The 13271-nt window shown below is 39.2% G+C and overlaps 1 protein-coding gene across 1 annotated transcript; it reads right to left on the bottom strand.

Moving 5' to 3' along the window:
- Positions 1-692: 692 nt before the first annotated feature.
- Positions 693-1334, bottom strand: LOC108471421 (uncharacterized). The gene is made up of 3 exons (XM_017773041.1): positions 1239-1334; positions 1008-1124; positions 693-887 (listed from the first exon to the last, which is right to left on the bottom strand). The coding sequence occupies exons 1-3, from the start codon at positions 1332-1334 to the stop codon at positions 693-695; spliced, it is 408 nt and encodes a 135-aa protein (XP_017628530.1).
- Positions 1335-13271: the final 11937 nt, after the last annotated feature.

The raw sequence follows: 13271 nt of genomic DNA, 5'->3' as shown, positions 1-13271 counted from the left end.
ATTTATTGTACAATAACTAAGTATTTATATTGTATATATGTATATATATATTTTTTGAAATAAGGAATATTGTTGCATTATTGTACCCTTGTTCCTGAGATGTAACGATGGAGTGCAACAAACCCCTAGGGATTATGTAATTGCGCCGATACACACTCATGCAGCGACAACCTTTGGCCAAATTGATTTTTCTAATACTTGTATTGGAGTGTTCCCTCTTTAACATTCCATACTACACTCACTTTGGAGTGTCTCTAATTTATAACTATTTATATAAGCAACTATAAAAAGTAGATTCATTCAAGATTTAAGGAATGATAGCAGTCATCAATTACTAATGCAACCTAATCCATTCATCAAAGAATTGAAGCTACAACCTTCTATCAAATTTATCCAACTAATTCATTGATAATTCACATGATTCAAGAATTAAGCATTGAATGTAACAAAAATTTTCGAACATTTTTCATTAACTATAATTAAACCTTGCATGCTTCATTACTGAAAAAAATTGAAATGTGGGTGCATTTCAAAACCCCATATACATTCCCTCAAACTTAAAGTTTGCTTTGTCCCCAAACATGAAAATGTAATGACAATGAAAATGCAATGACAATGTGTACTTATCAAAATAAAACTTACAGCTACATACAATGCATGAATACTATAGCTAAAGCTTAAAATAAACCAACTCAGTTATCCTCAGCCATCGATGTGGCTGCACGAAGTTTCTTCCTTCTTTTCTTTTCCTCCTTCTTTTGTTTTTTCATCTTTGTAACACTTTCTCTTCTTTTCTTTTTTTTAGGTTCCGCACGGTCCTTGGATTGCTCCTCAATTTTTGGCTCTGCCCCGGCATCATAAGTTGATTCCTGTGTAGGAGAGGCCACCTAGAGTGGTTCAGTGTAGGCCACTATTGGCAATGAATTGCATTGCTCCTCACTAGTTACCTCAGCAGCTTTTACCGATTTCGCTCAATCTCATTCCAAATTATCAATATTTGCGCCCACAGGCTCAGGTGTGGTGATAATGTTCACAACAAAATCTTCCTCTTCTTTTTCTTTTTCTTCCTTAGCATCTTCTTCTTCTTTAGCAAAAACAACTTCTTCTGTAGCAGCAACTTCTTTCTGAACAATAATGTCCTCTCGAACAGCAAAAATACGATCCTATAACAATCTATCAATCTTTCGTAGGCATTCTTCAGTGTCCCTGGATTCCTCTTCTTTGTCATTATCAGAGACCTGCTTAATGAGAGGGGATGCCACTGATCTATCATGGTCTTCTAAGTCATCATCCACAGATAAGAGTTCATAATTTCGAATAATTAGTGGAAACATTGGGAATTCTAGTAGTAGAGATGGGCTCAATTGGCTTAATGTGGTTACAATAGAACTATTCCAGTCTTTGGTATAAGCATAAAAAAAATCCTGGGATTTCTCAATATCCTCTATTGTAGCGACAAGCCTATTCTACCTATTGTTGATGGAATTGTCTATTTTTTCGACATATTTCTTTTTACGCTATAATGTTGTCTCTACATTTAGGTTTGTTCCTTTGCTGTTGGCTTTGGTTTTCCCTTCCTTGTCTTGCTTGTTTCTACCTCTGATATCGGTATAGCTTTTTTGCAATTCAATTTTTTATAGAGGCTTCATTGATCGGACCCTTATTTTCCAAGAGTTCCTCACCATCATAGGGCACAATTCCTCTTTGTTGGCACAATAACATCACCAATGATAGGAAAACCAAGATTGCAGTTTGTCTTGTGGCACAGTAAGCAATTTCCTAGTGAAGTACTATGCCGACATCAATCTTTCTACCCTTGACGATAGAATGTATCAGACACATTCTATCAAGGGTGACTGTGGTGCTGTGAGTAAAGGGCTTTAGTCTGCAGTTGACAAAATGAAACCAAATTTTGCTTTGCAACGTCACGAAGTGATAGTGCATCGTATAATTCTTTTGATGGTAACCATCCACAATTCTCCTCGACACACAATTCTTTCACTAATAGGTCTCATTTTTCATCTGTGATATCCTCAATGAACTCGGAATGTTCGTCTATATCCACTTTGGTGTTGTACAACTTGTTAATTAGTTTAGTGTCCCATGGTATTAAGCCTTCTCAAACAAAAATGAACTTTAACCCATGATCATAAAGGTTAGCATAAAACTCACGTACCAGTGAAGGAGAATAGCTTCCAGATGGGTGCAAAAAGTTTCCCACTTCAACTTCAAGATGGTTTTGTAGACTTACTTACCTAAGTCTTGTTGTTGCGAAAGGGAAATGCCTTATTTAGGGTGGAAGTTTCATTTCAACATATTTTCTTGAAATCGGTCTTTTTCCACTTTATTCAAAAATATTACTGGCTCCTTTTTCTGCACTGGCCTGGAGGATTCCGATGCACAAACTACAGTAGCAGAGGACGCATGTTCTTTAGTAGATTTGGTGGCTTTCTTGACCAAGCCTCTCATTTTTTCCATCTTTTATTGAAGGAAAATGGTTTAAAGTTGAAAAGATATGATCTTAAGAAGAGAAAGGAAATAAAAATGGTTACTTGAATGCGTTACAGTCAGTACAGTAGAGGAGGATTTATAGTGAGTGAAAGAGGAAAATAAAGATGCGTGTTGTTTTGTAGAGAGATATATAGCTGGCGGGAATAGTTATGTCCAATAGAAATTGTGCCTGCTCAGAAGGATCAAACGGCTAAGTGATTTTTGATCCAATGGTGGAATATGAATTTTCTTAAATTCTAATAAGTTATAAATGGTAGTATAGAATTACGGAATACGTTGACAGCAAAATTTTAAAATGTCGACAAAGGTACCTAATTATTCTGTAAAAAGGAAAGAAAACAAACTTTAACAAAACATAAATAAAATAAACTAAAATCACGAATTAATAATTAATAATTAAAACTTTTCGACCAATTTAATGGTCTCTATCTGCTTTTGATCACTATTGCCAAAATAGTGTTTCGGCCTCTGTCTATTTACTTTAATTGCTGTCCATCACATAAATCTCGAATTGTAACACCCCTAACTCGTGGCCGACGCCGGTGTCGGACACGAGGGGTTAACGAGACAAATCCTCTTAAAGTACCGACCAATTTGGCATTTCTGGACAGGCTGGAAAACTGCGTCACCGTCGCCTTAAAAATCATATCTCGAGTTCCAAAACTCAGAAACTGGTTTCGTAAATTTTCCCTGAATTTAGACTCATATACCCATCCATGGATTTATTTTTAGAAATTTTGGTTGGGCCAATTGGTACAGTTTATTAGTTAAAGTCACCCATGTTACAGGGATCGACTGCTCTGACCTCCGCGCGTTACAACTTGAATATCTTTCTGTACAGGGCTTTAATACTGGTGCCGTTTGTTTCTAATGAAACTAGACTCAAAATGAAATCTGTAAATATAAGGCATGACTCCTAATTCTTTCTGGATAATTTATGGTAAATTTTCAAAGTCGCGACAGGGGACCCAGAAATCGTTCTGGCCCTGTCTCACGAGAACTTTAATATTTCCCAGTATACTGCTCATATGGTCGTTTCGTTTCATCCATATAAAAATAGATTCATCAAGGATCAGTTCCATAATTTACTCACTATTTAATTCTACTTCTACTATTTTTAGTGATTTTTCAATCTCATCTCACTGCTGCTGTCCGCAACAGTTACTGCAGTAGACTATGCCAATTTCATGAATTTTTCCTTGGCCTTAATCATCCATCATACATGACACAAATTACGGCCACCTTAACAAAATTTGAGTTTCTAAGACTCGTGGCTATAGGTTCTAGCATCCCACTCGACGACCACATAGGCCATTTTCACATGGCTTAAAGTTTACAACCCACAATTCGACAAAATATAATAGCCTATACATGCCAAATGTTCTTCGACAACAAAAAAACAATACCACAAGATTTCAGCGGTGTGATGACTTCAACGACGGTTCGAGCACGCATAACAATACGAGTCCAAGAGACCTAAAATGGGTGACAAGAAAACACCGAGTGAGTTTACAACTCAGTAAGTCATAAGCATTCGTCAATCCACCGATAAAGTTACTACTACATGTACAACAAATGAGGCTAGGTACTCGTCCATATCGAATCTATACCATAATACCTCGGACCTTTCGGTCCAATCTCGCACCAATTCATACATCCACATTTCATATTCTACACAACAAGATAATCAAGCATTTTTACACATTAACTCAATTTCCAGCACAACCATACAATTTCAATCATCACATAGATTTAAGGCTTACCAAATTCAACCCCAAGCATGAACGTACTCTCTATTCGTCATGAGCTCGAGGTACTTACCCGATTCGCTGTCCGGATTAACTCGATAATGTTGCACACTCAGTGCCAATTGTAATACAAGAGCATATAGTGAATCCGCACACTTAGTGCTATATATTTTCAGCTCGCACACTTAGTGCTATAGAATCAAACTCGCACACTTAGTGCTGTACAATTTTAAACCCGCACACTTAGTGCCAATCTTGTCACCGTGTCCATTTATACCCGCACACTTAGTGCCGTGACCAATACCTTATGCATTTTGCTGCCTTCATACATTCAACAATGGCATCATTCCATACACATACATTTTCATTTACACATCAATTCATTAAACACAATTGCATATATATTATGATCATTTAAACCAACACAAAATATATGCTTAATGACTTACCTTGTGTTAGGTAAAATAGTTCCAAGTCGGCTACTCGATGACCTTCGATTTCCCCTTGTTGGACGCCTCTCCTTTAAGATCTTGAGCTAAATCAAACAAATTTACTTCTCAATCAGACACATACACACGGCAACCATATACATTTCAAAGGTCAATTTATTCAGTATCATTTGTCCATATATTAGCTTTTAACGATTTGGTCACTAGGGCGACCATATTTAACTTTCAAGCATTCATTTCTAATTTTAGTTAAACAATGCCGAATGCCATTAGCTACTAATGACACACACACACACATATAAGCACATTTAGCATTTGATACATTCGCCTTAGCATAATTTCATTAAGAGTCCCCATTAGCCACTTCACTCATCAATTATCTCAACTACTTGATAATCCATACTTATCATGCTAGCGAATATTTCTTATTCAAGTTCATCATCTTCATATTCGCACTAACATCACAATCTCACATCATGGCGAATGCTCTTCTTAAACTATTGTTCATCTAGATTTAGCATGAAACAACAATCATCACCCTTGTTAGTTACCCTAGCGAAAAACTCACTTATTCAAAAACCAAGATTTCAACATGGGTTACCTAAAGAACTTGATAACTAGTTCAAATTTCATCCATCTAACTTACTAATCAAATGTGTACAACATTTCCACCATCTTCTTTAACATCTACCATGGCCGAACGTTCATATCACCATAATTTTTCAAAGATTTCGGCATGGTTAAATAAGGGGCTTAGAATCTAGCTTAAAACCATGCTAAGATTTAAAGAGCTAACTTAAATTCTTACCTTAATTTCCAGCTCAAGGTGGCTGAATTTCTTCCTCTTTTCCTCTTCTACACTAAGAAGAACCAAAGTATGAAGCCTTTTCCTTCTCCCTTTTTTTTTCGGTCATGCATGAGAATGATGGACACATTTTTTTTTTCTTTGTTTTCTTCCTTTAATTTTTCATTAGTTTATTTCCCATGCTTCTTTTTTTTTATTCCTCCTTACATAATCCATTAGCTAGACATGTTTGAAACATGTTTCCCCTTGCCCATAACTTGTCATGGCCGGCCACTTATCCAAAATAAATGGAGTATTTGACATGCAACTCCATTTATTTTACTTCATTCTTTTATTAACCTCTTAAAATATCCACATATATTTAAATCCCTTCACATGAGTCCTTTTTCTTTCAATTCACAATCAAATTAACTAAATCAAAGAATTCAAAATTCACACATGTATTTTCACATATTCTAGACAATAAATATTACGTTTGAACATGTCGGTGACTCGGTTTAGCGGTCCCGAAACCACTTCCCGACTAGGGTTAAATTAGGGATGTCACAACTCTCCCCCACTTAAGAAATTTTCGTCCCCGAAAATCTTACCGGTAAATAGGCTCGGGTATCGCTCTTTCATAGAGTCCTCAAGTTCCCAAGTGGCTTCTTCCATCCGTGTTTATGCCACAACACCTTCACTAATGGAATTTTCTTGTTTCGTAGCTCTTTTACTTCACGCATCGAATCGAACCGGCTCTTCTTCATAGCTCAAATTAGGTGAACCTCGACCTCGGATGGAGTAATTACGTGTGTCGGGTCGACCTATATCGTCAAGCATCGAAACATGGAAAACGTTGTGAATCTTTTCGAGCTCGGGGTAATATTAATCGATACGCTCATCGCCCAACTCGTTCAGATACTTCAGATGGACCGATGAACCTCGGACTCAATTTGCCCTTACGGCCAAATCTAAGCACCGTCTTCCGGGTGAAACTTTGAGAAAGACCTTGTCTCCAACCCGATATTCAACATCTTTTCTTTTCAAATCCGCATACGACTTTTGGCGATCCGGCGACTTTCAAACTTTCACGAATTACTCGAACTTTTGCTCGGCATCCTTAACCAAATCAACCTCAAGAATTTACCTTCACTAAGTTCACCAGAATAATGGGTACGGCATTTACGACCGTATAAAGCCTCGTAAGGCGCCATCTTAATACTTGATTGAAAGCTATTGTTGTAGGCGAATTCAATCAAAGGTAAATACCGCTCCCATGAACCACTAAACTCAAGGATGCAACATCTCAACATATCCTCGAGTATTTGAATTATCCGTTCGGATTGACCATCGGTTTGGGGATGAAAAGCGGTGCTAAAATGCAGCTTGGTACCCAAAGCATCTTGCAATTTCTTCCAAAATCGCGACGTAAATCTTGGGTCTCTATCCGACCACGATAGAAATAGGCACCCGTGTAATCTCACAATCGAGAAACGTACAATTCCGCTAATTTGTCCATTGAAAAATCCGTGCGTCGGGGATAAAGTGAGCCGACTTAGTTAGTCTATCGACAACGACCCAAATCGCATCCTTCTTACTCATCGACAATGGCGGTCCGGATACAAAGTCCATTGTGACTCGATCCCATTTCCATTCGGGTATCATCATCGGTGAAGTAATCCCGATGGCACTTGATGTTCCGCTTTCACTTGTTGACATATCAGACACCTTGAAACAAATTCAGAAATGTCTCGTTTCATACCGGGCCACCAAAATTGGCGTTTGAGGTCATTGCACATTTTAGTACTACCCGGGTGGATTGACATTCGACTACAATGGGCTTTATTTAGAATTATCGAAATAAGTTCAATTCTTTGGAACACACGACGACTTCAACCTCAAACAATCGTCATCATCAATTTGAAACTCTGATTCCTTGTTCAAAACACACTCAGCCCGTTTTGCAAGCAACTCCTCATCAACTTTCTGAGCTTCCCGAATTTGATGAGCCAACAATGGTTTGGCCTTTAATTCGGCTACTAACACATTGTCGGGTAGAATAGACAAGTGTACATTCATCGCTCGTAAAACAAACAGTGTGATTTCCGACTTAAGGCATCCGCAACCACATTGGCCTTTCCCGTGATAATCAATAACGAGTTCATAATCTTTTAACAACTCGAGCCATCGTCTTTGTCGCAGATTTAAGTCTCTTTGAGTCATCAAATATTTGAGACTTTTGTGATCCGAATACACTTGGCACTTCTCACCAAATAAGTAATGTCGCCATATCTTTAAGGCGAATACGATGGCAGCCAATTCGAGGTCATGGGTTGGATAATTTTTCTCATGTGGCTTTAATTGTCTCGACGCATAGGCCACAACTCGACCTTCTTGCATCAATACGCAACCTAACCCAAGTAGGGAGGCATCACTATAGATGACAAACTCTTTGCCGATTCGGCAGTACTAGAACTGGAGCTTTCGTCAAATGGGTTTTCAATTGGTCGAAACTTTTCTGACACTTTTCCGTCCATTCAAATTTGACATCTTTCTGAGCGCTTTTGTCATGGGTGTGGCTATCATCGAGAATCCTTTCACAAACCGTCGGTAGTAACCGCAAGCCCCAAAAGCTCCTAACTTCGGTAACATTCCTTGGAGGTTTCCAATTAACTATGGTCGAAATTTTGTTCAGTCCACCCCGACACCGATGCGGACACCACGTGCCCCAAAAGCTAACCTCTTTCAACCAAAATTCACATTTTGAACTTTGCGTATAACTGCTTATCTCGTAAGATTTGAAACACTAGCCTCGGTGTTCAAAGATGTTCGGTTTCATCTTCGAATAGACCAAAATGTCATCGATAAATACAACTACTGAACCGATCCAAGTATGGCACGAAAATTCTATTCATTAAATCCATAAACACCGCAGGGCATTAGTGAGCCCAAACGGCATCACCAAGAATTCGAGTGACCGTACCTCGTTCTAAAAGCGGTTTTGGGTATGTCCGATTCTCGGACCCTCAACCGATAGTACCCGACCTCAAATCTATCTTTGAAAACACCGAGGCTCCTTTAATTGATCAAACAAATCGTCAATTCGTGGCAATGGATATTTATTCTTTATCGTCACTTTATTGAGTTGACGATAGTCGATGCACAACCTCATGGTTCCGTCCTTCTTCTTCACAAACAATACAAAAGCGCCCATGGAGAAAACTCGGTCGAGCGAAACCTCTATCCGCCGGTTCTTGCAATTGAACCTTCAATTCCTTTAATTCCATTAATGCCATACGATCACGGGCTATTGAAATCAGCGTAGTACCGGTACAACCGATGCAATTCCACTTCTCGAACCGGTGGCAATCCGGTAACTCCTCGTGAAAAACATCTGAATACTCACAAACCACTGTACCGATTCGAGTTTCCTTTCCGTCTCTTTACTTCCAAACACATACGCAAGGTATGTTTCACACCCTTTTCACATATCTTGACGGTCATAGAAGATATTATTGCTGGCACTCCTTTTAAATCAAGAGACTCGACTCGGACTACCTCATTATTTGCACTCCTCAAATCAATGGTTTTCCTTTTGCGATCCACCACCGCATCATGCACGGTCACCAATCCATACCAAGAATAACATCAATTCATGAAATGGTAGAAGCATCGATCGGTAGGAAAAGCAGATTCTCGAATTATTAGGGGCATCTCTTGCACACTTTATCAACAAGCACGTATTGACCCAAAGGGTTTGACACTCGAATTACGAACTCGAGAGACTCAACGGTAGAGTCTTCTTTGGATGCTAAGGTTTCACATACATATGAGTGAGTAGAGCCGGGTCAATCAATGCAATCACAATAGTATCAAAGAGAGTAAAAGTACCGGTGATAACGTCGGGGAGGATGCCTCCTCTCGTGCGCGGATGGCATATGCTCTAGCAAGAGTACGGGTCTCGGATCGGACAGCCGTATTAGAGGCTCCTCTCGATTACCACCCCTACCTCCAGAGATTCTCGGGGCCTACCTCCAGTCGTTCCACTAGGTCTTGCACCTTGCGTCTTATTCCTCTCATCTAGCTCGTGCAATCTCTAATGAAGTGGTCCTTGAACCGCATCCATAACAGCCCTATTAATGACTTACCCCAACATTCACCTAGGTGTCGTCTTCCACATTGGGGCATTCGGTCTCTCTTGACGATTATTGCCCACACTAGCTACTGAAGTAGCTCGGAGTCCGTCAATGGTCGGGCTCTAATGAAAATTCCTGATCGTCCTCGACTTACTAGTGTCCTCCACGAACCTCTTTACAGCCGAGAACGGAGCTTTACTCGTCGATCTTTTACGGTAATCTCTTGCTTCAAATTCAGCCTTCTTCTTCTCCTTCCCAAGTTCTTCCGCTTGCGGGCTCGTTCGACTAGTGTCACGAACTCCTTTATCTCCAAAATTCCCACTAGTAACTTTAACTCTTCATTCAATCCTTCTTCAAATCTTTTGCACATCGCAACCTCATCACCACACACTCCGAGCATACCGACTAAGTCTTACGAACTCATGTTCATATTCGAATACGGTCATCCGCCTTGCTTGAGTTCCAAGAATTCCTTACGCTTCGATCGATGAACCGTTGACTAATGTATTTCTTTCAAATTGGATTGGAAGAAATCCCAAGTAACTCGTTCATTTGGGACTATGGAAATTAAAGTCCTCCACCAATAGTAAGTGAGTCTCATAACAAGGATATAGCACACTTAAGACATTCGTCGGTGTGCATGACAGATCATCTAACACTCTAATGGTGTTATCGAGCGAACTCGGTCTTTTCGGCATCATCAAGAACTATGGCCTTGAACTCCTCCCCACGCTTCCTAATCAAGTCCACAGGTGGTTTACTCACCTCACAGATCGATGAATGGAGGCATTGCGGGCTCTTGGGGTGGAGTATTTAAATTCGGGAATGGTTGGACAGCCGGGTTGGTTCGGGCATATTATGACCCACTCATTCATCATAGTGAAGAAGGCTTGTTTCGCCTTCATTTTGATTATTCGCGGATGACCGAGGCTCAACAGGCGGTGTCCCTTGCGCAGAGCAGCCGCTACACTTTCAATGTCATCCGCCAAGGGTCTCTCTACCCGGGTTCCATCGCTAATCAAAACAAAAATTTCAACCGTCAAGTCATCACATTATTAAGCACTATCAATTTGGCATGTATAGCTAGACTCACACGCGCTATGGTAGTCCTAGAACCGACTAAACCATAGCTCTGATACCAATAAAATTGTAACACCCTAACTCGTGGCGGCGCGCGTGTCGGACACGAGGGTTAACGAGACAAATCCTCTTAAAGTACCGACCAATTTGGCATTTCTGGACAGGCTGGAAAACTGCGTCACCGTCGCCTTAAAAATCATATCTCAAGTTCCAAAACTCGGAAACTGGTTTTGTAAATTTTCCCTGAATTTAGACTCATATACCCATCCATGGATTTATTTTTAGAATTTTTGGTTGGGCCAATTGGTACAGTTTATTAGTTAAAGTCACCCATGTTACAGGGATCGACTGCTCTGACCTCCGCGCGTTACAACTTGAATATCTTTCTGTACAGGGATTTAATACTGGTGCCGTTTGTTTCTAATGAAACTAGACTCAAAATGGAATCTGTACATATAAGTCATGACTCCTAATTATTTCTGGATAATTTATGGTAAATTTTCAAAGTCGCGACAGGGGACCCAGAAATCGTTCTGGCCCTGTCTCACGAGAACTTTAATATTTCCCAGTATACTGCTCATATGGTCGTTTCGTTTCGTCCATATAAAAATAGATTCATCAAGGATCAGTTCCATAATTTACTCACTATTTAATTCTACTTCTACTATTTTTAGTGATTTTTCAATCTCATCTCACTGCTGCTGTCCGCAACAGTTACTGCAGTAGACTATGCCAATTTCATGAATTTTTCCTTGGCCTTAATCATCCATCATACATGACACAAATTACGGCCACCTTAACAAAATTTGAGTTTCTAAGACTCGTGGCTATAGGTTCTAGCATCCCACTCGACGACCACATAGGCCATTTTCACATGGCTTAAAGTTTACAACCCACAATTCGACAAAATATAATAGCCTATACATGCCAAATGTTCTTCGACAACAAAAAAAACAATACCACAAGATTTCAGCCGGTATGATGACTTCAACGACGGTTCCGAGCACGCAACAATACGAGTCCAAGAGACCTAAAATGGGTGACAAGAAAACACCGAGTGAGTTTACAACTCAGTAAGTCATAAGCATTCGTCAATCCACTGATAAAGTTACTACTACATGTACAACAAATGAGGCTAGGTACTCGTCCATATCGAATCTATACCATAATACCTCGGACCTTTCGGTCCAATCTCGCACCAATTCATACATCCACATTTCATATTCTACACAACAAGATAATCGAAGCATTTTACACATTAACTCAATTTCCAGCACAACCATACAATTTCAATCATCACATAGATTTAAGGCTTACCAAATTCAACCCCAAGCATGAACGTACTCTCTATTCGTCATGAGCTCGAGGTACTTACCCGATTCGCTGTCCGGGATTAACTCGATAATGTCGCACACTCAGTGCCAATTGTAATACAAGAGCATATAGTGAATCCGCACACTTAGTGCTATATATTTTCAGCTCGCACACTTAGTGCTATAGAATCAAACTCGCACACTTAGTGCTGTACAATTTTAAACCCGCACACTTAGTGCCAATCTTGTCACCGTGTCCATTTATACCCGCACACTTAGTGCCGTGACCAATACCTTATGCATTTTGCTGCCTTCATACATTCAACAATGGCATCATTCCATACACATACATTTTCATTTACACATCAATTCATTAAACACAATTGCATATATATTATGATCATTTAAACCAACACAAAATATATGCTTAATGACTTACCTTGTGTTAGGTAAAATAGTTCCAAGTCGGCTACTCGATGACCTTCGATTTCCCCTTGTTGGACGCCTCTCCTTTAAGATCTTGAGCTAAATCAAACAAATTTACTTCTCAATCAGACACATACACACGGCAACCATATACATTTCAAAGGTCAATTTATTAGTATCATTTGTCCATATATTAGCTTTTAACGATTTGGTCACTAGGCGACCATATTTAACTTTCAAGCATTCATTTCTAATTTTAGTTAAACAATGCGAATGCCATTAGCTACTAATGACACACACACACACATATAAGCACATTTAGCATTTGATACATTCGGCCTTAGCATAATTTCATTAAGAGTCCCCATTAGCCACTTCACTCATCAATTATCTCAACTACTTGATAATCCATACTTATCATGCTAGCCGAATATTTCTTATTCAAGTTCATCATCTTCATATTCGCACTAACATCACAATCTCACATCATGGCCGAATGCTCCTCTTAAACTATTGTTCATCTAGATTTAGCATGAAACAACAATCATCACCCTTGTTAGTTACCCTAGCGAAAAACTCACTTATTCAAAAACCAAGATTTCAACATGGGTTACCTAAAGAACTTGATAACTAGTTCAAATTTCATCCATCTAACTTACTAATCAAATGTGTACAACATTTCCACCATCTTCTTTAACATCTACCATGGCGAACGTTCATATCACCATAATTTTTCAAAGATTTCGGCATGGTTAAATAAGGGGCTTAGAATCTAGCTTAAAACCATGCTAAGATTTAAAGAGCTAACTTAAATTCTTACCTTA

The sequence above is a fragment of the Gossypium arboreum genome, chromosome 1 (assembly GCF_025698485.1).
Source record: "Gossypium arboreum isolate Shixiya-1 chromosome 1, ASM2569848v2, whole genome shotgun sequence".
Classification (NCBI taxonomy): Eukaryota; Viridiplantae; Streptophyta; class Magnoliopsida; order Malvales; family Malvaceae; genus Gossypium; species Gossypium arboreum.
Note: the sequence above shows the minus strand (reverse complement) of the source record. Positions and strands in the feature narration are given on the sequence as shown.